The sequence below is a fragment of the Camellia sinensis genome, chromosome 6 (genome assembly GCF_055761805.1).
Source record: "Camellia sinensis isolate YWXY chromosome 6, ASM5576180v1, whole genome shotgun sequence".
In the NCBI taxonomy this organism is placed as follows: Eukaryota; Viridiplantae; Streptophyta; class Magnoliopsida; order Ericales; family Theaceae; genus Camellia; species Camellia sinensis.
The window spans coordinates 139,559,508-139,585,705 of NC_138966.1; the positions used below are offsets into that span (position 1 = coordinate 139,559,508).

Consider the following 26,198-nt stretch of genomic DNA (forward strand, 5'->3'; position numbering starts at 1 on the left):
AGATTTCTTGTCTTACTCCTTCCCTATCTACCTCTGTAGCTCCCCAAAACCCCATTGATAGTTTTGATCTGAAACAAAACCGCTTGATACAAATCATGAGCACCCCCAGCAACACCCGCTCCAGTAACAATCCGGAGATACCAGAAGTGCAACTCACCAGGATGAGACACAGCTCTGTGGGGTCATACCTCGAACCAGAGAGCGAAGCCATTCACCAAGTAAGCATCAAATGGTGGATAGAAGAGATAAAACTGACTATAGAGCCCAGGTGGGTGAGCGTGGGAGGAAGACCACTGCAGGCAACTCAGATGGAAGCCCTAAGGCCATCAGAGCTATCCAAGAAGATAGTACGTAATTTCATTGGTCTGGCTAACACAGATCTGTTACCCCACATTTCTAACCAATCATCCATGATTGTTATGCTATGGAACTATCGGGGAGCCGGCAACAAAATATTTAGGAGAAACTTTAGAGAACTCATTAGAGTTCATCACCCAAATGTGGTTGCTCTTTTTGAAACAAAAGTTCCTTTCAGCTTAATGGGTCTCTTCTTCAACCACTTGGGGTTTACTGCCTCTACTATTGTTGATCCTGTTGGACGAGTAGGAGGCATATGGCTGATTTGGGACCCTACACAAGTCTCAGTCAGTGCCCATATTGCCAACTCTCATTTTATTCAGGCTACTGTGAAAAGAGAGAACTATGAAGAGTGGGTGCTAGCTGCAGTCTATTCTAGCCCTAATCCTAGTATGCATCAAAATCTCTGGAATGACCTTGAAGACTCTTCAAACTCCATGGCTAACCCTTGGCTTATTGCGGAAGATTTTAATGATGTCATGGGTCAGAATGAAAGGAGAAGCTTCACATAGATTAATCAAAGTAACCGTTGCAGAAAGTTTCTCGATAACATTAACCGTTGTGGGCTTATGGACCTGGGTTGCACAGGGCCGAAATTTACTTGGTCAAACAACAGGCAGGGACTGGCTAATACTATGGAAAGGTTGGATTGAGCTCTGTGTAATGCGGAATGGAGGACCACTTTCCCTGAAGGAGCAGTTAGAAATCTTCCTCGTACATACTCGGATCACTCACCTCTTATGGTCTACACAGAAGGTATAACTAAACTCTCCCCTATAAATCGCCCTTTTCGCTTTGAAGCAGCTTAGTTATCACATCCTAATTATAAAGATATTGTCAATTTGTCTTGGAATCATGAATCTTTTCTTCAAGACAACTTGAGTTCTCTTGCTACTAACTCTCTTGTTTGGAACAAAGATGTGTTTGGAAATATTTTCAAACGGAAAAGATGGTTGTTATCTCGAATTGAGGGAATCCAAAAAGCTCAACATTTCTCATCTTCTCATAACCTTTTTTTGTTAGAGAAAGATCTTATCAACCAATATAACAAAACTCTCTTTCAAGAAGAAGTTTTGTGGTTTCAAAAATCTAGAGCTAATTGGATTACTCAATGTGAGAGGAATACCAATTTTTTTCACATATCTACTATTACTAGAAGGAAAAAATTGAGGATTGATTCTTTGAAGAATGATCAAGGTGTATGGATTGATGACCCCCTGCTGGTGAAAGGTCACATCCAAAATTATTTCATTTCTTTATTTAACAATGAGCCTATTGATGTCCTTGACCATTGGTGTAATATTGCCACAGATAAATTTTCACATGATGAGAACAAATTATTGTTGAGAAACATTACCAAAGATGAGATTTGGGAGGCTGTCAAGAATATTAATTCGTTCAAGGTGACAGGAAAAGATGGGTTTCAAGCCATATTATACCAAAAATTTTGGGATGTGATTGGGACCAATGTTTGTGATTTCATCAAAAAGTGTTTTCAAGAGAAACATATGCCTCCTGTAGTAAACCAAACCCTTATTGCCCTCATTCCCAAGACTAATATCCCTGAGAATATTAAGCAGTTTCATCCTATTAGCCTGTGTAATGTCTCGTACAAAATTTTGTCTAAATTATTGGTTAACCACGTACAGCCCCTCCTTAATGATCTTGTTAGCCCTAGTCAAAGCAGCTTCATTCCTAATAGAGCCACTCATGACAATATTATCATTACACAAGAGTTGATGCATACTCTTAGGCACACGCAAGGCAAACATAGTGGTCTTGTTATCAAAATCGACCTTGAAAAGGCTTATGACAAATTATCCTGGGATTTTTTGAGAGCAACTCTTGAAGAGTTCAATCTTAACCAACATTGGATAGATCTTATAATGTCTTGTGTTTCTTCTGTCAGTTTCTCTGTTTTATGGAATAGGAAGACCATGAATAATTTCAGTCCTGGAAGAGGATTGAGACAAGGAGACCCGCTTTCACCATATTTGTTTGTGTTATGCATGGAAAGGTTGTCTAACATGATCAGAGTGTAGGTAGAGAAAGGAAAGTGGAAAGGGCTTAAAGCTTCAAATAATAGCCCTCCAGTCTCACACTTGTTCTTTGCTGAAGACTTCCTTCTTTTTGCTAAAGCTGACCAATCTAATTGTGATACAATCATGGAAACTATGAATGAGTTTTGTTGCATATCAGGGCAGAGAATCAACCTGCAAAAATCTCTTTTGGTTTTGTTTTGTTTCTGTTTTTGTCTCTGTTTTGTTGTTTGTTCTACTTTCATTTGAATCAAAAAAAAATAAAAATAAAAAGAAAATGGAGACTTTTCATTTGTGGACATCCCATACATGGCCCAACTGGCTTCTCAGATGTTGACTTCTTTCGGCCCCACCATTATCTCCTCACTGGTTTTTTGGGCTTGGGTGGCTCTCACGATTCACGAGATGAAAACAATTATTGATGTTTGATAAATTAATTTTTTTAAGGGAGATTTGGCGATAAACCCCTCACTGTCTAATTTGTCTTTCAAAAGGACAAGAATTATATAGGTACTTTCAAAACCCCATAATATTTTAAAACTTGTTTCTTTTACTATATTACCCTCATATCTATCAGCTCTCCTATTAAGCCATCTTCACAGTGTATTTCAGAGTAAAATTTTACTTTGAATCATAGTAAACTTTACTCTGATAATATTTTACTCTGAATCAGAGTAAAGTTTACTATGATTCAAAGTAAAATTTTACATTATTAAGCAAATCAATATGTTTTTAATCAAAGTAAAATTTCAGAGTAAAATTTTACTTTGAAAGTACAATTTTACTCTAAATCAGAGTAAAGTTTACTATGATTTTAAGTAAAATTTTACTCTGAATATATATATATATATATTTTACTATGATTCAATGTTCAAATCAACACAACCTATTTCTCAGTATAAAAAATAAAAAGATAAAAAAATTTAATCTCGAAATACATTTTCACAAAACATAGATAATTTCAATGGTGAATATTCGAGGCATTTTGCATTTGTTTCTTCTGTTGTTTTCAAAAAAAGCATGTACAAAGCTTGTAGAGAGAGAGAGACCAACGATCCAACGACACCACTATCTCTGGTTCAAAATCTATTTAGATTTCTATATATTTATGTGCATAATCAATCAGGTAAGAGATTGATATGTGACTATATATATATATATATGTGTCAATTCCTTGAACCTCAAGCCTTGATCCTTGGCGAACCTAACCTTGACCAGATCTCTGAGCATCGGGACCAACTATGAGGTCGCGAGCATGGCATTCACGATCTTCGGCCTCTTTATCTATAGTAGCAGTGGTGTTGGGATCGACAACTAACTGAGTAGTGGTCGATGACAGATCGAAGAGGAAAATGAAGATGAGAAAGAAGAGAGAATAGAGAAAGAGAGCCAGATCTGTATGTCTATGTGTATGTATGTATTTATCTTGTGCAACGATTATTCGGCGCCATCAAAGACGGAGGAAGAGCAGAGCAGCGGCGAGACTAGATCTATTCACTATGCGACCAGATCTCGTCACCAGAGATTGCAAGGATAGAGGAAGTGAGACCAACGGACGGTGGCGACAAGGGGAGAGATCGACGGGTGGCCTCTGACATGGCTATGAAGAGAAGCTGTGTTTAGAGAGGTGGGAAGAGAGATGGAGAAGGTAGGGAGAGAGTGGGTGGAGAAGGTGAGAAGATTTAGTTGAGGATACAATAGTCTGATAAAATATTTAAATAATAAATTTTGTCCTTTATGCAAGACTTTATAATTATGAAGGGGTTTAGAAAGTATAATTTTTTTCTTAGTCCTTTTAACAATGAAAGGAAGGTAAAGGAGGTTTATAGCCAAATTTCCCTTTTTTTAAATATATTTTATTTGATATATATTTTAAAGTTTCAACGATTTAGATTATAAAACAATCTTAAACAAGAATTGTTTTGATAAATAAGTTAAAAGTTAATTTTTTAATTTTTTTTAATTTTTTAAAAAATATATATATAAAAAAATAAAGAAATGATGTGATTTAAAATTTTTTAAAAAGTCAAAGTTACCAAAATGGGCCTAAGTCTAGCATAACAATTAGAGGTAGGGGTGTTCGTTGTTCGGTTGCGGTTAGGAAACTTTTAATCCGTCATCTGTCTGCTGAATTGATGGATGCAGATTGAGCGGATTGGTAGATTGGCGGATGAATGCGAATCGATTCGGTGGTTTAAACGTTTATAAATTTTGAACATAATACAATAATTTGTCAACATTTTTATAGGATAATAATCTAACTCAACATAACTAAAAGATTATCAAATAAATTGTCAAATACTAATAATAAATACATATAAAAAAATCATGTATTATGAAAACTATTTTTAAACTATTTTTTTTTTCTTTCTTTTCAATAGGATATTTTTTGTTAGCAATTTTCTAGACTAAATGTTCAATTCTAGTGTAGTTAATTGTTGGATGCTAAACCTTTGGGATCATGTCTCCTGCGATACGCAATCCAAAACAAGGAACACTTCCATTCCAAGACACGACTTTATTATTTGAAATTTAAAGTTTTTTTTAGCATATTTAATAACTCAAAATTAGCAAAATAAAAAGAATCCACTAACAAATTCTCTGAATTTCTAGATACGGAGACATGATAATGGTTGGTGGAAAATGATTTAATTATAATATTAACATTTAAATTTGAGCTTACAATTTCACCTCAACTTAACAAACCTTAGTCCCTTACTTGGGGTTTAGCTACGAGGGTTTGTCTTCACCAATTAGGTCTGTCCAATGTTGTATCCTTCTGAAATCCAAGGCACAATTATGTTCTTTTTCATTGCCTCAACTTGTATGCCTGGCCTCCCTCTTATTCTTTTAGTTAGTGCACATTACACATGTATATGACCCTTGAGAGGGTAATTTATGTGTAAATTGGGCCGAGCTAAGTCCATCTATCTTATTGGGCTGAGCTACAGGCCAAGATGGAAGCTTGGTTAGCTCGGTCCTGGGCCATCTAGACACCAGGCCGGTCGAAGATATGTCACCTGGGCTCTGACCTAGCTATCTAAGGCTAATTCGTGTAGCGGACCGGGGTGTTAGCAGGACAGATGGCCAAGCTTGGTGTAGCTCGGCAGGGTGCTAGGCTGCAGTAGAGTTACCGTGGTGCAGTCCAAAGAAGTGTAGGGCGATGTTTGCTTGGTTAACCGTAGTACCAGCCGAGATAAAAGAGTTGAAACCATCTCACTTGGTTGGCAGTGAGTAAAGGTGTTATCAGGATAGGCATTATCCTTAGGAGTGTGATTCCTAGGAGGACTCTACTAAGGAGAGTTAGAGTCCTACTAGGTTTGTGCCAGGCGGAATCTATAAAAATTCATGACAGGACCTATGTACAGTTATTACAATTCTTACTCTCACATACACAAAGCTTTTGTGTCTATTGTCTATTTGGTTGACTTAGGCATCAGAGAGATTTCCGGCACACACTCGTTGGTAAGCTCACGTTTGTGTTTTCAGATAGCAAAGTGACGACGTTTGGAGGAGTGCAAACTTGATCAACAAGATTATACAAGACAGATTATTTTGTGCTCGTACAATTGGCGATGTCTGTGGGAATCATGACAGAGAACAAACCTTTTGATTAAGTTTTTCTTAAACTGATTTCAATGGCACATAACAAAGATTTGCCTCATTCTATTATTGATGGACAAACTCTAGAGGGGGATAGGAGGCACGAGGATTTTCCTTTTGTCCCGCCCATGGCAGAATTGGATCCCCAACGACGGAACCCAAAGAAAGGTGCACGAGAAAAATGTGGCTCAAGTCCTTGTTGCTTTCAAAGCCCAGATGTACAAAGACGGAGGATGGATTCTCAGGTTTTGGAGGATTGCGTGAAGGAGCAAGACAAGTTGATAAAAATAATGGCAGATGACATGAAAACAATGAAGCGCTAGATAAAGGGCAAAGGGGTGGCATAAAAAGAGATTCGCGAAGGCAGAACGCATTCTCGCCACTCAGGAGATCATGACAGGCAAGTCACACCATCACAATCTGAAAGCAGAAGCCTCAAGATAGGTGATACAAAGTCAAGGACCTCTAGGACTCGTCACTCTAGGTCTGAAAGAACGAGGACTAAAAGGTCTTACACGGAGCAAAACAATTATCGACCCTCACATACGCATCAAACGACCTTTAAGCACACCGAGTTGCCTAGGTCGGTGGACCTGCGAACCGTGCTGGAAGAAAAGGCTTGAAGAAGAAAAGATGCCTAGGCACGCGACCCTCAAAGGACCTCTGCTCTACAATGGCTGGCTTCTTGAACACATGGAAGTGTTGAGGTTGGAATGCCAATGCCATGCCTTGCTTACGAACTAGCAGACAAAGTGTTAGCAAAATTATAGAGCTTGCCGTTCATTCCGGCGATAGAGAACGCACCATTACCCTTGGGCTTCCACCAGCCTAAGTTCACAACTTATGAGGGGAAGTCAGGCCCCTACATGCACTTGAGCCACTTCAGCCAGGTTATGGCCATACATCGACGAAACGAAGCTCTAATGTGTATCTTGTTTCCATCAAGCTTAGACGACCTAAGCTTGACTTGGTTTGAGAGGTTGCTAGAAGGCAGCATCGCTTCATGGGCACAACTAGCAGAGGCATTTGTCACTAGGTTCAAGACAAACACCAAAACTCCGGTCGATATAGACCAGCTACTCGCCATTGACATGGGTGAAAAAGAAACTTTGAAGGCTTACAACAACAGGTATTGGGAGACTATAGGCCGCCTGAACGTCCTCCGCGCGCCCCCCCTTTTGGAGAGGGCACAAATTGGGTTCTAGCTACTACAATTTGGACTCCTGTCACGGTTTTGAATCTAATCTCACAAAGTGTAATGTAAGACTGATAAATCACCAAAGAGTCCAATCTGGCAAATCATTTTGGAAAATCAGATTTTGAATCAAAAATGCCAAACTGGATTGCTTTGCCAGATTATAGAGTCGCCACCTAAATATTTTATCTTGAAAAATTTAGGAAATCCTGACTTATGCCAAAGGCCTTGTGTCCGTCATCACCAAAGTTGTCTCGGCTCGAGAACTTGGGTACGAGAGGGGAAGGTCCTGAAATAAGCATCCCCGCTCACTTAATCAAAGGATTGGCCTCTACTAACATGATATGTTGTTTCATAAACACATGTGTTTTTATTCCGATTATTAGCTGATTTTACTACGTGATGTGCATAACACACAAGTATAGACTAAGTCGCTCAAATTGAAACAAAACAATTCAATGTTTTTTTTCAAAAATGGTTTGAATTTGCCACCCTTAAGTGGGCTTAGAAATATGGATTTGCCACCAAACAAGGTGGGCTTAACACATGATGATTTGCCACTCCAAGTGGGCTTAAAACTCACATTTTGATGAATTGTTCCAATTCAAGTAATGAAGCCTTTATCCACAGGCATTCATGCAGTTTAGCATTTAAGAAAATAGCCTCATGGCAAGCATGCTATCATGGCAACATTCACACTCATGCAAAGATGCTAAAGCGTAAACACTCACAGTGTACTCCAAGCCAAAACAAAAGATAGTTAGAAATCATGCATGATCGTAGCTATGTTAAGATGCCTAATGCAACACATGCAAAACTACAACTAAATAGGCTTGGCTATCTAAGATGGCATATGAATGCAACACTTGATAACATGCTTTGAAACACATATTCAAGTAAGTATATTGAAATACAATGCAGTTTGTATGATACGCCGAGCCTGGTGCATGCAAGACAAATGAATGATACACATGTGCAAGCATACGGTATGCTAATCGAAATATGCCCTAATCTAACCATTGAAAGCAGATAAATAAAAGGGAGAAAGACGTGGGGTTGGAAGACATTCACACACACACGCACACTTATTACAACATTGCCCTCGCGAATGAGGGTCCGAATGAATTAGCTAAGCTAGTCTAAGCTAAGCTAACAACTAATCTAATAATCTAATTAGACTAATTATTACACAAACAAATTGAATAATGAGCAATCTACTTACTAATTATTACATCACTTAACTAATTAACAAATTAGCTAATTAAATCACAAACACAAATGCTAACTAAACATGAAAATGCATTAAACAATGCTGCTACAGCTCTGTTGGAAATTAGGAGATGCATGCCTCAGCTTCCGTCCCAAAAAGCTCTCCAAATGCTCTTTAGAGGCTCTGTCTGCAGGGTGTCCTTAAGAACTTGCTGCTGAATCTTACCAAATCAAAGCTGGGGGAGTGCACCAGTGGCCTGCCAGCCAAAAATGGGCTTCTACCTGCCACAGATGAAAGAGTGCCGGCCAACAATGAAGAATTACCGGCCACTGGTGTGTTGTGACACCAAGCTACAACAGAGTACAAAACAGAGGAAAGAGAGGGTCTCCCAAGGGTATGTACGTACTATGCCCCTCCATATCATCTCAAAACATCAAGGGAGAGGCATAATTGGATCCAAAACCATCAATCAAGCATCGCAATGCATGATGGCCAAAGATCCAACTTGTACAAATTTCAATAAATGCAATGCAAACAAGACACTTAGACCATCTCCTTATCATGGAAGATCAAAGGCAATGGAGACCAAGGGAGATTGGCTCGTTTCATCACTTCAAGTATGAAATGAACCAATCTTCCTCGTGTTCAATACAACATCCGATTGAACACAATGCAAAGCAAGCAACATGATATGCAAACAACATGCTAATCTTGGCATGAAATACAAGACTCTAACATGCAAACACTCATGCACAACATACTAGAATACTGAAGCATTAAAAGCTAATGAAGGACACAACACTAGAATCATGCAAAGCAATGCTCAATGGACTAAACCAACACCAAACAGACCTCATGCATGCCAAAACAGTGGCAAAATCATACTGGAAATGAAACACCAAAAACTACAGCAACATGCTCATGCATTGGCTCGCAAGCTACGCATTAAACATAACTCTCATACACAATCAAAGAGTGATATGCATGAGAATATGGAAAGACTATATGCTCTAAAATAACATGTTAAATGATGCCATATCACATAAACATCGCAAATAAGGCATGCTAGAGGGCTCAAAACTCAAGACTAGCTAAGGCACTTACACCATAGCCATATCAAGCAAGCCCCAAAGGATCAAGATCACTCAAAACAGTCCCAAGGCAGGCCAAAACAATGCTAGAAACATGATGAAGTGTAGCCAAAACAAACTAGAATGGTAAGCCAAAACACTAAGCATGCAAGGCCAATGAGTGGGATTACACTACAAGTATCAAAACCAAGCAAGAGGTGACTCCACCAACCAAAATCAGAGTTGTAACATGGCAAAATAAGACCCAAAACATGCTGAGATGGTAGCCCAAAAGCTTAGACAAGCATGCATGCATATTAGCCCATGATTAAGGCATAAGACACAACTCTCCAAAAGCATTGAAAGAGTGAAACATGTGAGAGTATGGCTACACCACATACACTGAAATCATGTTAGAAATGAGGCCAAAGCATGCAAACAACTCAAGTAATGCATGTTAGAGACTTGGCACTCAAAGCTAGTCAAAGCCACTTACACTACAGCCATACAAGGCAAGCCTCACATGGCTAAGACCATCCAAAACAGAGCTAAGGCATGCTAAAATAATACCAAAAAAATGCTGAGATAGAACCAAAATAAGCTAGAATGATGGACCAAAGCATTGAGCACACAAGGCTAAATGGCAAGATTACGCTACAAGTGTAAAAAGCATGCAAGAAATGGCCAAGTCAGCCACCAACAGAGCTAAAACATGTTTAAAAAAAAAAGCCACAAAAACATGCTTAGATGAAGTCAAGGCATAGTAGAAAAACATGCTCAAGTAAGAGGCCATCAACACAAGCATGCAAGACAAGGGGAGAGGGGACCACCCTCTCCCATTTTGGACCTCAAAACCACCTTTCCACCACTAAAATTTCTCTAAGTTTCAGTGGTAGAAAGGCTATGCAAAGGCTATTACAAAAGCTTCAAAGGATGGCTTAAAAGCTTAACAAATAAGCAAAGAAAGAGGGTAAACCACCTCTAACTCCAACAAGGACTCAAACCAACATTTTAAACACTTAAAATCAGAGCTTTTTTTAGTTAAAAACCAAGCCTAAAACAGCATGCAAGGAGGGCTAACATGGTATACAAAAATATGCTTAAAAGAGGAACATGCTCACCCTTGAAGTACAACAGCAAGACAGGTCTTTTTCTGAGCCAAAACCAGCCTTTTGAGTTCCAAACAAACCTCCAAAAGTCTTAGCTCCAAGGTAGTGGTGTTTGACTAGGTGTTCCTTTGCAAAAATGGGAAGAAAACACACTTTAAGGTACTATTGAGCACAATATAGAGAGAGAGAGAGAGAGAGAGAGAGAGAGAGAGAGAGAGATTTTGTCTCTAAAAATCTCAGAACCTCTAGAAAAGGGGAGGAGCCTCCCCTTATATAGAACAATGCAATACAAAGCTTGTTTGACAAGCTTAAACTTGCCTCCATCCCCTCCATACAGGAGGATGGCTTAGTGAGCCACAGCTGGCTCAAAATATCTAAAATAATATCTGTTGAAATGAATGGTGGCTAGCCGGTCATCAGTGGTGGCCGACAGTGCCTCATTGATGGCTGGCAAGCCTCATCAATGGTCGGCAGGGCTAAATCCATGGTCGGCAGCCCCTTTCCCATGGCCGGCAGGACATCATGAACATCAACATGAAGGGACCAAGGCATGGTCCAAAAATGAGACAGAATGGAAATAGGGTCTGGAAGGATCAAACCTGGGGGATTCCGTCGCGAAATTTGAGCGCCTAGCGAGCAATCAAACTTGTCACCGGATGTACTTGCAAGAACATCCAAGTCTTGAGGACGGTAAAAAATGAGGTGTCTACAGAGACCTTCAACCAGATAGGCGATTGCCCTACCAGCCTGGTAATCGCATAGTAGAAGTGGGGTTTGCCGACGGGTCATAAATTGAGGGATTCAATGACAATGACACGTGCCTTCACAATGTAAGCCTTGATAAAGAGAGTGCATCAGCATATCAACGTAAACGAAGATGGCGCCCGAGCCAAGGTAAAGTCTGGCATAACAACGATGTCGAACAAAAAGTCAGCGGCAAAAGTTAACACGGTCGGCCAGGATAACCAACCGAATAGAAGCGGTCAGGGCAGAAGACCAAATGGTGAAGACCCCCAGACAAGGAGATTGAGAGTCCGCACCACTATTACCACGGTGTTCAAGAAGCCTATCTACCGGATTCTTAGCGAGATACGTGACGAGCCTTTCGTTCGGCGGCTAGCCAAATTGAGAGAAGCACAAAGAGGCTGTGATAGTAGATATCAGTGCACCATCTACAATGAAGTGGGGCACTGCACGAAAAATTGCACGCCATTAGGGCAGCATCTAGAAGAATTATTGGCCGCGGGCCACCTGGACCAATACATTGAAGGGGAAGCACGACCAACCCTTCAAGATCGCAATGGATCGTATAGGATGCCCATCGAAGGTTCGCCTCAAGGTATAATCAACGTGACACATAAGATCATTGAGCCTGAGTGAGTCTGCAAACTCAGGGAGATGATCAAAAAATTGGAGCACATGAGGGAAATGCTAAGCATACAACCTACCGAGAAAAAATGGAAGACGGAAACGAAAAACGTCATCACTTTCTCTGACAGGGATTTTGCACGGTTGCAAAGCCAGCACAATGACGAGCTAGTGGTGACTCTACGCATGAATAATTTTGACATCAAGAGGATCTTGATAGACCAAGGGAGCTTGTGCGAGATAATGTATTATGAAACCTTCAAACAACTCAAATTAGAGGACAAAAACTTAGCACCCGCGACATCTCCTTTGGTCGGGTTCAACTCTATGCCAGAATGGCCAGTTGGCAAGATAATTTTTTCGGTCAAAGCTGGGACAATGACAAAGCAAGTGAAATTTTAGGTGTTGAAAGTCCCTTTCATTTACAACATTATTTTGGAGAGAGCATGGTTGCACGCCATGCGAGTAGTAACATCAACCTACCATCAAGTGATGTGATTCCCCAATGAAGCTAAAGTGATTAAAGAAATCTTGGGAGACCAAATCATGTCCAATTAATGCTTCATAGCGGTGAACGGCAGCCGGGCTGCCAAAGGTTTTGTGCATATGGTAGAATAGCCAGAAAGCAACGAACTATTCGCGGATGTCGGCAAGGCAGCCGAACAGAAAACGGTGAAAGATCTGGTGGAAGTAAAAATAGACGAAAGGGTCCAAGAGAAGTTCTTTTTGCTTGGTTCATCTTTGTCTAGCACCGAGAGAATAGAGATCATGGAATTCTTAATCTTTAACCTCAAAGTGTTCACCTGGACGTCGTATGACATGTCTAGCATTGATCCAACTTTCATCTGCCATCAACTTAATGGCCATCCGACCACTAGACCAATTATACAGTGAACTCGCCGATCGACACTTCATGCCGAGATAGTAACTGAGAAGATGGGAAACCTGCTGGAAGCAGGGACAATCAAAGAGATTCACTATCTGAAGTGGATCTCTAACACCGCGGTGGTGCCACAGAAGAATGGCAAGCGGCGCATGTGTGTGGACTATAAGACGGTGAATACAGCATACCCAAAGATAGTTTTCCTTTACTGCGGATAGACCAATTAGTGGACCTAACTGCAGGTTACAACCAACTTAGGTTTCTCGATGCGTATCGTGGATACCATCAGATTGCTATGTATGAACTGTATTGCTACAAAGTCATGCCCTTTGGCCTAAAAAATGCAGGGGCAACGTTTCAGAGAATGGTCACCAAAATGTTCGAGCCATTGTTAGGTAGAACAATGGAAGAATGCATAGACGACATGGTGGTCAAGAGCAAGAACAAGGGGGACCATCTCAATGACCTAGCTGAGATGTTTCAAAATTTGAAGACCCACAAGCTGTGACTGAACACATCCAAATGCGCGTTTGGCATGGGGTCAGGTAAATTTCTTGGCTTTTTAGTAACCGACCGAGGTATAGAAGTCGATCCCTTTTAGATCAAAACCATTCAAGATCTTGAGAGGCCCAACACAGTTAAGGAATTACATCATCTCACAGGCCTAGCTACCGCACTAAACCGATTCGTAAGTCGGTCGTTAAACAGGTGTCGACCGTTCTTCCAGACACTTAAGGCCAAGTTTGCGTGGGATGATGAATGCGACCGAGCTCTGGAGAGCTTAAAAGAATATATGACCTCTTCACCTCTGTTGGCAACCCAGCTCCAGGAGAAGAACTTTTCCTTACTTAGCAGTTTCTCAGCACGCAGTTAGCGCAATATTGGTACGCGCCGAGGGAATACAACACTTGCCCATCTTTTATATGAGCAAGACATTACAAAGTGTCGAAACGAGGTACTTACCGCTGGAGAAGCTAGCTTTAGCCTTGATGATGGCTTCAAGAAAATTGTCGCACTACTTCCATGTGCACACTATGATCATACTAATAACATTTCCCTTAAAAGCCTTGTTTGAGAGGGCGGATTTTTCAGGGCGAATATTAAAGTGGGTCGTGGAGTTAGAACAGTTTGACATTAAATTTCAGTCTAGAACCACAATAAGGCCCAAGCTTTAGTAGACTTCGTGGCCGATTTTTCCCCAGGAAGTCATTATGTTTGCTCGGTTGACTTGACCGAGGCAACCGAACAAAGGGAGGAAAGTGCCGCAAGAATTGCGCAACCCCTGCAGCAAGTCGCTCAACTGTGCAGCAAACCATTTAGCCTTATGTAACATGCCCGGGGAGTACCCGTGCACGTTAAACAGTTCGGACTCCCGAGATCTCTTTGATCTAGTCTCACGAGTGCAATATGAAATGTAGATGAGAGTCTAGATTTGGCAACTTTACAAAAAAATCCATTTTATTGCAAAACCTTTTGCTAGAAATGGACTGCATCATCAGATCTCAGAGTCGCCACCTAATATTTTTGAAAAATTAGGAAACCCATGACTCGTGCTAAGGTCACTGTTCGTCGTAACCAAAGATGCTTGGCTCGAAAACTTAGGTATGAGAGGGGAAGGTCAATAATGAGCACCCCTGCTCACCCGATTAAAGATCGGCCTCTACTAAACCATGATATGACTTTTATTTTCTTTATATGTTCACGTTTTGATTATTTAATAAATCTTAAAAATTACTATGTGAAGCATACAAGTATAGACTAGTTTGCTCAAATTGGAACAATTCAATTTCATGTTTGTTTGTCGAAAGGGTTTGAATTTGCCACTTGACAAAGTGGGCTTAAAACGAACATTCGTTGAATCATTCCAATTCAAGCAACAAACCTTCATCTACAGGCATTCAAATAGTTTATCATTTAAGCAATTAGCCTCATGGTAGGATGCTAAACATAATAAGAAAATTATGTACAAGCGGGATGCTAAAGCATAACAGCTCACATATTTACCGACGTCCCGCAAACAAGCTACAAAACAAAGTTAGTAAAAATATGCATGATCTTATATATAGAATTATAATGCAATATATACACAAGAATGCTTCTAAAGATCTAGTTTCTAAAATATGACATGTGAAACATTGCAAAACATGCGGTAGTGCACAAAATCATGTAATAATCAATTAAAATACAAAGATGCAAATTTAACCGGATCAAGATGCATGAAACATGGATGCAAAGCATGGATATGCATGGCATGTTAAATATATACATATGTACAATTAGGGAAAGCGATTAAAGAATGGGATAGAAAGAAGCGAGGTGGGGAATTATTACGACATTTTAAATATTACAAATCCGAGGGAGATGAATAAAATAAAATCCTCACAAACACTCAAAATAAAAATAAAATAAAGAACTTCATGTACTTTGGGAAAACAGACTGCCCACAATTAAGAACCCAACTCAGTAGTCCATTGGCAGATTCCATCCATACCGTGTGAGAGCCATAACAAAATTGGAATACCCATGGCCCAAAACCCACATTAAACCAGCAAATTGAGCCTACTGAAAAGGCCCAAATTCAGTACAATTCACATGGACCAAACTGTAGTCCACATGTATCCATCCAACACACTAATTTAATCCATCGACTAACTCAAACCTTGGGTGGGATCAAAACATAAATAGCCCGTAGTTGATCACGTGGCCCAGTAATTAATCCTTGCCAAATGCCCCAACAGAGGATTCAAAAGCCTACCATCCACAAGTAACCTATCAAAATCTTAAATGCTTGGCCACTAATCACCCAGCCAGAAGTAGCCCACGATTACCCAAATATATATACGATAATACATATACGAAATATATATGCTATATTATATATACTTTTACCTCAAGCAGCCCCCCACCACATGCATTCCCATGTGGGTTGATCAATAATTTACTCGGCGCACATGGCAATCCAATGAAACCATCAGAGCCACTGTTCAGCCACTCAGTGGAGGATGGCCGTGAGGTACTCCTTGAAATAGCTTTCCTCAAATCCATCAACTCATCTTCCACCTTCTGTACAGGTAAGCTAGGCTACATTGAGAATAATGATGAACTACCAATGATATCCACCAAATTCCTCTTCAGGCAATCACAAACCCATCCTCATATCATAATATTCTCCAGCCCAAAAAAAAAAAACACAGTTTGTAGAAGGAGAGACGAAGACGATGGGAGAGAGAGAGAGATAGAGCAAGTGTATGCCTGTGTCTCTGTGTCTTTGTGTTTTTGTCCCATGTTCATCTCCTCCCCCCATGCACCAAGAGAGAGAAGAAAAAGATTGGTTTCATGGTTTGCTCCATGTTCATCTCCAAGCATTCAGTGTAGAATGCATTGCGATTGTGAGCAATCTGTGAATGGAATAACGGCGGAACACCAGCAGACGAAGAAGAAGAAGACGGAGCGACGAAGATGAAGCTGCGGGTGGAGAAGATTATGGTGGCGCACTGGTGGCAGCGGCGCGGTGCTTACAAGAAATTGGGTTCTGAATGACGAAATTTTTGTCTCCAAAGAACTAATTTTGTCACTATAGATATTTGTGAGGAAATATTTTCGTCACCAGTTTCGTCATTGAATGTTTGTCACTAAAAACTACCGTGACGAAAAATAATTTCGTCACCAATGAAATTACTTCAGTGACGAAATTTTTTGTCACCAATAAAACAACATTTTGTCACCAAAAATTCTCATTTTCGTCACCAAATAATTTTTCAGTACCATATTTATAACTTTAGTTGATGAATAAATTTGTCACACATGTTGATCATTGATGAGAAAATAATTGTCACAGTAAGACGTAAAGGTGACGAAATTTTTCGTCTCCAAAAGTCATATATGGGTGGCGAAATATTTAGTCATCAAACAACAAAATAAATGAAAACTTTCATATATAAGCTGTAATAAATTTTGTCACAAACAATGTTTATTAGCAACGAGTAATCACTTTGTCATAATAACAAGTACAAATGACGAAACAAATTCGTCACTAAACTTGTTCCATATTTTATATTTCAATTTAAATTATTATTTCACAAATATTCCTGCTCATATCCCAATAGCCTTTTAATTGTACTAAGAAATCCACTAGCTATTATACATCACTCCACAAAAAAATTCACCAAACAATTTATATTATAAATCAAAATATATCCATCAAAAAACTTTAATAATAATCTATTAAGTATAACAAAAAAACATCAAAGCAAATCCCAAAATGAACTAACGTGGAATCCACAAAAAAAATTAACACTCAATCTTGATTTGCAACTACAACTAAGCATCAGTTTAGGACAAAAAATTCAACAGTTGATCTTCATTTGCAAGTATGTTTCCAAACGCCATCAAAAACCAATCTGCAAAGAAAATAAACAGGGCAAACATTAATGTATTATCAATTATATTTAAACTCATAAATAATTTTATTTTATAAACCAATTTAGTAAAAATGTGTACAACAATTCAAAACTTCAAAGAGTTGAGGTGATTCTTAATGATAAAGCAACACGGATAACATGAGATACCAAAAGATTGCAAGAATACCATATATCACTATCACTAATGGTAGAATATATATAATAGCTCCAAAATATAACGTAGCATTGAGGTACATTTGATTCACGACAATGGGCCGATGACTTCTTCAATGAGGTAAATTTGATCAATGGAATTCAACACAAGAACCTTGTAAGACTTTTGGGTTGTACCATTGAAGCCCCTCAATGCCTTCTTGTTTATGAATTTGTACCCAACAAAAGCCTTGATCAAATCGTCTTTGGTAAGGAATCATTGTGATTTTTTATTTATAAACATGCTCATGATTTTTTTGGCTCTTTGATTTTTAATTTCGGCTGCTTTTGGCTAATATTATTTATATATTTCTTTGTATACATTTTAAAGAACAGGAATCTTACACAAATGAGGTACAAATAAATTTATCTGAGGCAAAATGACAACAACAAGTCCTGGAAACTAAATTACAAAGATTAGTTCTTTTCTGATAGAGTGGGTCCTAACCAGGACTTGAATTCTGCACCTTCTTTTTTGTGGGTGTCAGGAGATGCAACTCAAGCTAATACCAGGTAAAAATAAGGTATGTTAAATATTCCTTATTCGCTTCTTATATCATCCAATTGAGCACAATGAAGGCAATATATGATTGGTTGGTTAACACAAATTGAATGTTTGTGTCAAATAACAAGGACAACACCACTAAGAGGGAGAAGTTGAAGCCTCAAGAACAAGAGATAGACCAACAGATATGAATGTAAGTTGTGAGAAAGAACATGATCTCAAGAAAAAACTTCTTTAGCCAGGACAAAGTGGTTGAAATGTGGCTTCACTAAGTTGAGTATAGGGAAAACCTTCAAATGGATCAATCTATCAAAAGTCCTTATTATGCTTAACCATCCTAATGATATATACAATCCAAAAGAATAATTAAAGCAAATAAAAGCAGCAGCAATCATAAAGTGATATACAAACCTGACCAACCCACTACCTGAGACTCAATAAATGTTCATTTCTTCTACTATGAAAAACTTAATCAAAGACACACCCATTATTAATCACATCACTAACTTAGAGCAACTCCAACATTGCCTAGTAAAAATACACAAAAAAATAAACACATAGTTTTGTCTCTACTTTGGTTAGTGTGTATTTTAACTAGGGTCATGCTAAGTAGAATTTTGATAATGAATCTATTTTCATTAAATACATCTTCAAACTTGTTAAATCTTAGTTAATAAGTAGTCAAACTACTGCACTTTAACTAGTATATACTAACCAACATGAGAAAAATAAAATGATAAAACAAGCGAGACTTACCAAAAAGGCGATGTACGAGTTCATGGGATACCTCCTCTAAATTGTCCTTTGAAACCTTGCTTCTTAAGAAACTCCATGATGCTTGATGTCATCTCAAAATGCTCGTCAATCAACCCATTCATCTTCCATATCTCTTTATTTTGTGTTTGAATTTCCTCTTTTTGTGCTTGAATTTCATGTTTTTGTGCTGTAATTTGCAGACTAGGCACACGATAGTTTTTGCAACTTGCTATGATTTATGATATTCGCTTGCCCCTTAAACCGACCTACAAGTGGACCATAAACATTACAATTTTGGGAAAGGTCCAAATTTCAGTTAGCCATTAGCTTTAAACTAAGCATTTAGAGATTCATACATGGAATAGAAGGTAAAAATTGGGATGATTGTGACTGGAACACATTTGTTGCCATTAAGAGCCTTGCACAAACAGCACTACCAGCAGCTACACAGGTACAGCTGCAGCTTTTGTTCCAGATGTTGGTTATTAGTTAGTTAGTTACTCTTCCCTTTCATTAACTATTATGTGTGTGTGTTCGTGTGTGTCTAGCTTAGAGCTGAGAAATGAACATTCATTAGTCTGTTCTTTTGTTCATCTTAAAGTTCAATTTCAGAAAAAAATTTCAGTAATAAAGGAATTTTGCACCAAGAAAGTTTTCAGAGAACAGAGTTTTCTTCAACTATTAGGCACTCAAGGTCAGTAAAACTTTTTCACTGAAAACTTTCTCTGGAATTTATTAGAGTAAAACTCTGTTTTCAATAAGGCACTCAGTTTTCTTTAACTGTTAGGCACTCAAGGTCTACAACATTCATTAGAGTCTGTTCTTTTGTTTTCATTAGAGTCTGTTCTTTTGCACCATAGAATTATATCAAAACAGAGAATTTCATTTTAATAGTAAAATTCAGCATCTTATCGACACTAGATTGGGGGGCTGCCTTCCTCGATGCCTCTATATCGACATCAAGTGGTTGTGAGCATTGGGTCTCCACATTGTCATGTAAATCCCCATTCGGAACAACAATTACCTCGTGCGAAGGTTGAAGAGATGACTGCGCCAATTGTTTTGGTGGCATTGGTAAGCCCTAAAAAACATAATACAAAAGCATAAACAATAAATACATAAAAATGGATAAGTAAAGATATGTATATGGAAACTCACCAAGGCCACTGTTGGGTCGCACACAATGCTAAAGATATGTATATGGATAAGTATTGTGGAAGGATAATCTTTTATGTCCCCATTTCAACCAAGTTGTTACCTACTATTTACCACAATACTAAAATCCAACAGGGAGTTACACAAAAAGTAAACTCGTTTTAATGCTTTAAACAGTTTTTCTATTTGCAATTTCAAAATTGTGAATCAATTAGTTTAGCGAGGCAGTGAATCCACATGGGTAAATTTGAAATGGAATGTAAACCTACATGTTCTATTGTCAGTTACTAATACAGAAAACACTCATGGTCATGGAGACTTGCTGGAAATCACAATCAGCAACAAAGTCCCAAAATTTCTATTCATTCTCATTAAATTTGGTAACGAGCCAAGAACAATGTGGAGACCCAACAGAGGTGCATTGTGTGCGGCCCTACTCATAAGTAAAGATATTCATTCTCGATGCCTCTTTTAGCTTCTATAGCACTACTCAGCTTAGATTCATGAGCAGAGCTAAAAGAATCTATGTGTGCGAGCCTAGTCTAAATAGAGGTGCATTGTGTCACAGCCTTGCAATTTGGGATGCCATTCCCACTGGAAGACTCTAGAATGTGCTTGAAGACTTTGAGAGGTTCATGGAACTCTCTAGAATTCTCTAGTCTTATAGAGACATCAAGAGGCTTGTACATAGTTCTAGAGTTGTAGATAGTATTCTAGAACACTCTCCATCATTAGGGTTCTAGAGTATTCTTTTTTTTTATCAGCAAAGAAAATGAAACTTTATTGATGAGAAGAGCAAAAACAAGCACCAAAATACATCAATAAAGGAGGGCAAAAAGCATCATAGCTAACACTCCACAATCCCAACTAGGTTGGCATCAAGGAGGAAGCACAATCATCTACTAGTACTAAATCCACAGATTGGCGAGAAGCCAATCCAAAATAGAGAAACAAAACGAAAAACAAAAAAAAAAACCACTCAACCAACTCCCCCCCCAACAAACTCCAGGAATTAACACCCAAGGTAGCCACAAACTCCTAGCAACACTAAGAAAATAACACCCAAGGAAGCCACAAACTGCACCAGGAATTTCCCTATGCACTCTATCAGATGAGCAATATAAAATGCACCCTTACACCAGCAACAGGCAGCAGAATACATCAGCAGACCAAAACCAAAACCATGGCTTCTATAGTCATATATCAGCTGTTGTATGCTTCCACACATCAGATCTCAGCAAAACAGAACAGAACTCCAACACAGATGATCACAAAAACACAGACAGATACTCTTCTAGCAACACTAAGTTATTAACACCCAAGGTAGCCACAAACTTCCCCCTGATGCCCTATGCACTCTATCAGATGAGCAACATAGAATGCGCCCAAAACCATGACTTGTACAACAGTAGCATACAACAAACCAAAGCCAAAACCTTGTCTTCTATAGTCATACAACAGCTGTTGTATGCTGCCATAGGACAGCAGCAACAGAACAGCAACACCAGCAACAAAACAACAGCACCAGAACAGAATAATATTCTTTTCCATATTAGGCCCATAAATCCTCTATAGAGAATTACCTAGCTCAAACTCCAAAACAGCAGCAGAGAATAGCTCCAAGTCATTAAGACTCCAAAACAGATTTGGTTGAAAATCCTTCCACTCATACAGCATCATACAACCTCACACAGCAGCAATCCAACCTCACACAGCAGCAGCAATCCAGCTGCAAACCATTCTGCAGCAACTCTATATCCAATAGAACATAACACATAGCAACTAGATTAATTCATGCAGCAACTCTATAGCAAATAGAACATGACTCATGGCAGTCCACAGATGAGTAGAGCAGCCCAACAACAAAAGAGCCTGAACTAGGCCAAAGCAGTAGCAGCAAACAAACGAGCCTGAAACAGGCATACACCAGCCACAGCCAACAAACAGAACTAAAGGTGGAAATCAAAACAAAACAGAACAAATAGAACAACTCCACAGTAGTTCACAACAGCTGTTCAACCTCACATAGAAGCAGCAGTCCACAGCTGAGTAACTTATCCAGCAACTTTGTAGCAAATAGAACAAGACATATAGCAGTCCACAGCTGAGTAGAGCAGACCGACAACAAAATAGTAAGATTAACAGAATCTGAGACAACAGCAACAACTCTACTATAAGGCCCTACCAGTTACACTAGAGTATTCTTTGTAGGCTATATACGGGGAAGAGCCTTATTTGCCCAAACTATTTAATTTTATCTAGTGCAACCCAAGTGAAGTCACACTTCTGTTTCCTCGCCACTTAATGCATAACGTCCATTGTGGAGACTTGCACAAAACATTGCAAGTCTATTTACCTTTAAAGTTAGAATCTGTTAAAGTTTCTTGTTATGATTTGGTAAACTTAACATGATTTGTAGCTGCATGGTTAGTGTGATAAAATGTTTAGAAGAACAGTGTTTTCTTTTTCTTTTCTTTTTTTAAATATTTACCCAGTGTTTCCCAACCAGTGTAGGGTTCTAGGAGGTGTGGACTGAGAATAGATTTAACCTTTTCTTTGCATGTACTGGCTGCCCTCAACCTTGAAGCCCCTAATTATTGTCTTCTATTGCAAACTATATCATCATATCATAGGTAGCGTAGCTCAAAATGCATCATACATGATAGAGTGGTGCTTTGTTTATAAAAATTCAGGGTGTCATTCCTAGACTTATTGAATCCCTCTGGCAGGTAGTTCATGCTGTGATGAAGTTGGTGATCAATCCGTTTGGCATGTGTTTTATTGACTATTTTAGACAAAATCTATCATCCCAAACATATAGACTCAAACTCCCCTAAAAACTTAGAAATGCACATGAGAGAGAGGACTGGGGCCACTGTTTTGTTTGGGAAGTGTTGGATTGGATGATAACAGTGAATGGTTTGTAAGAAAAAGTTGAAAACCCTTGAAAGAGAGAATAATTCCTTTATGGAGCCAATGGGGCTATGAACTGTTACTCACTATTTTAGATAATTCAAAGTATACAGATTTTGGATGCAAAGCTAAGGTTCACAAGTGGCGCAAATAAATTATTTTAGCCAAATAAATAAAATAAAATTAAAATTAAAATAAAGAAAAAAGATTCACACTCTACCCTATATCAGTACACGATATAATATAGTATAAAAATTATAAAAATTTATATATTTTATAAATATATTGACTTTTTTTTAATAAAAAAAATCAGCAAAAGAAAAGTTTTTGGATGAAAATTGCACACACACAAAGAGAGTGTACAATATACAGATATATCAATAAGAAAATCATGGAGAAATGCATCAAAACTAAAACACAAATGAAAGACAAATTGGAATATGATATCAGAACACCAAAAGCAAGATATTGATCTCAGAACATTAAAAAGATATTCACTTGAAGCAGACAAAGCTCAAAGCTATCATATATACTAATCAGGTCTCCATATTTCAGTTTTTTTGTCACTAATTTTCTTTGGCATCCAACGTGCCTTTTTAAATGAAGGTGCATAATGCTAAGGAAAAAATTAGGGAGCTAGTAAAAGTAATTCAAAACATAATTAACAAATGTATATAGCATAAATTTAAACTTAATCTCACCGATTTTTGTCAGCAAAAATAAGGATTTATTGATGTAAAAGAAAAGGTTATAGAAGTACACCGCAAATACAAAATGAAACTTAAAGCTGTTTTGGGAACAAATTTAAGAAGTCAAAAATTATTACAAAAATAGTCAACTCTTTTCTTTCCATTGTTATACGTTTTTTTTTTTATATATATAAAAAATCAAAAATCAACTTTTCAAAACAACCCTTAATATGATTAACATTCACAATTCATTTAATTTTCGAATAAAATTTTCAAGTTCCATAATGTTGCTATAAATGAGAATTAGTATATAGAATTAGATACTAACATGGGGTCATTTTAGGGCAACTTAGAGCTAACTCTCTTCTATGTTTCATATGGGATTTTAGGAATCAAAGATTGTAAACTAATCAACTCAACATTTATATGCTCAGAAAGTAAAGCGTGCATCAGCAGTATTATGTTTGAAAATCCAGCAATTCCTCTCAACCCAAATATGGTATAGAAGCAGATAAAGATATTCTTAGAACATACTCATCAAACCCAAAGATATTCTTAGAACATACTTGTCAAACCCCTTACCTTTACAGTGTAAAGATGCCCAAAGTTTCTCATTATCCAAATCCATAAGATCCTATAACACATGATTTCTATATAAAATTCTTTTCCAAATAAAACCAGAAAAATGATGTTAAAAAAAGCTCACCTTGATTGCACAAAACACATCCAATGGAATCAACAACTCCCCATTTCTGAAGTCTTTGTTATTAAGCCTCCCAAGGAAACAAAACCAGTGAATATATGACGAACTAGGCACCTGTTGCTTATACCAAACTACATCAAACCACTCAACTGGTTGGAACTTCTTCCTTAAAGCTTTCCCAAGCTGATTTTGCAGAGTAGAAACCATATGTGCTAGGTATCTGAAATATATTAATCTAGTTTTCAATGAATCTATAGTTGCATCACTAATATAATTCGGTTCCTCTTCATAGGCCATCTCCAATAGCCATCAACCGCAATATCAGCAATCTTAGCATTTAGGGATCTGCCCTTATTAAAGGAGACACGCCTGCCATATCTAGAATATAAGGGGCCAAAAGGATGTATATTATATTATCTAACCACACCCAAATTGATTGACCATCACCCACAATAGATTTTATAAACTTCACTCCTTTCCTCATATTTAAAATTTTCCTAATTAGCCTTGATACCGTAGGAAGTGGATTGTAATTCTATTTGTTTTGTGAAAGTTAATGATGGGAGGTTGGTGGGCAACAACAGGCAATGCTGTTTGAATCTTGTATGCTTGGACTTACTACTCTTGCAGGTTTCCTTAGGCTGTGAGTGCTTGTTGGCTGGAGCTGCTCTTTATTTCCTATAATGAGCTTCTTTGCAGGTCCTGCTGGTACCTCTTCAGGGGTGCCAAAGCAGCAGCCAAAAGCAACACCACAGCAGCCAAACAGCAGGCCAAACCAACCATAGCAACAGCCAAGCAACCCCACCAAAGAGAGGACATCCAAAAATAAGTAGAAGGACCAACTGAAGACCTAGTTTCCTACATCCAGCAGTTAGCACATCCAGGAAATCAAGGCAAATGGGCAGCAGCAAACAAGCAGCTTGAACTAGCAGTGCCATGGACATGGATTACCTAATGGAAGATGGGCTATGAACATGCCTAACAGAAGTAGAGATTAACAAACTAAATCCATGTGCAGCCCACACGCATTCATGAGTTCTTAGATGGTTGGAACCTGGAGCACACAGCAATAAAGGTTCAATTATCACTGATATATTGTAGTTGTATCATCTAACCTCTTCTTCATTTGGAAAAATATGAGGCCTTTCGTAATCACTTGTTATGGACTATTCTGATTGTGTAGGTCTCGGTTATTAATATCTAATCAATTTTATTTTTTAATGAATAACCTAAGTAGAAAAACCTATAAAATAAACAGATATTAAACAAACATTCAAATATAGAGAGGAGTTGAACCCTAATTTTATTAAAAATAAAGACAATCAATCCAAATCATATAAAATATTCACATTTAGTCAAGGGCTTTTACTAAATTCAAACTGTTAATTTTAATCAATAGGACATTCATTCTCAAGTTTATAGCAGAAACAAGCAAAAGACATTGAGAATGGCCAAGTTTACAATTTACACATTCACAATTTATTGAAGAGAAACCTTGCTGGAAAGAATAAAATACAACATTAATTCTGAAAATTAGTTTCGAAAATTAGGGAAAACATTAATTCGGAAAATTAAGGAAAACAAAGATAGAAAAATAGAGAAATTGAGTGAGAGAGAGAGGGGGGGGGGGGGAAGAGAGAGGACCCATACCTGATGGAAGAGAACACATAGCAGTAAAGGAGATACAACGTTTGTGGCAACACTGAAGGAGGAGAACAGGGACGTCGGCAGTGGCGTTGGAGAAGAACACACTGAAGGGGCGCTGGAGAAGAACACACATCATTCGTGTTTTGTTTTGAGAGGAAGAGGAAGGGGAAGAGGAAGAAGAAGAGGGGGAGAGAGAGATAAAGATAGAGATTGATAGGAAAACTGATTCGTCAATAAACAAATCACACACACAACACTTGTGTTTTGGTTTGAGAGGGAGAGACAGATAGAGATTGATAGGAAAACTCTCAAAAAAAAAAAAAGGGGGGGGGGAAGGGTTCGAAAATATTAAAAGTTATTAGTGACAAAAATATATTTCTTAT

The 26,198-nt window shown here is 38.2% G+C and overlaps 1 protein-coding gene across 12 annotated transcripts; it reads right to left on the reverse strand.

Annotated features, from left to right (window-relative positions):
- Window positions 1-16,995: 16,995 nt before the first annotated feature.
- On the reverse strand, window positions 16,996-25,987 carry LOC114272703 (uncharacterized). 12 transcript variants are annotated; one of them, XR_014333131.1, is made up of 5 exons: window positions 25,819-25,987; window positions 19,733-19,789; window positions 19,065-19,171; window positions 18,709-18,974; window positions 16,996-17,234 (listed from the first exon to the last, which is right to left on the reverse strand). XR_014333131.1 is itself a non-coding variant. In XM_082874834.1 (5 exons), exons 1-3 carry the CDS (start codon window positions 24,463-24,465, stop codon window positions 19,142-19,144), a joined length of 375 nt encoding a protein of 124 aa, XP_082730960.1. In that variant the 5' UTR covers window positions 24,466-25,795; the 3' UTR covers window positions 16,996-17,234; window positions 18,709-18,974; window positions 19,065-19,141. The 12 variants fall into 12 exon arrangements, 3 of the variants coding, with proteins under 3 accessions (XP_082730960.1, XP_082730958.1, XP_082730959.1); XR_014333133.1 differs by lacking the exon at window positions 25,819-25,987 and adding an exon at window positions 19,867-22,969; XM_082874834.1 differs by lacking the exon at window positions 25,819-25,987 and adding an exon at window positions 24,172-25,795 and having other exon boundaries at window positions 19,065-19,165.
- Window positions 25,988-26,198: the final 211 nt, after the last annotated feature.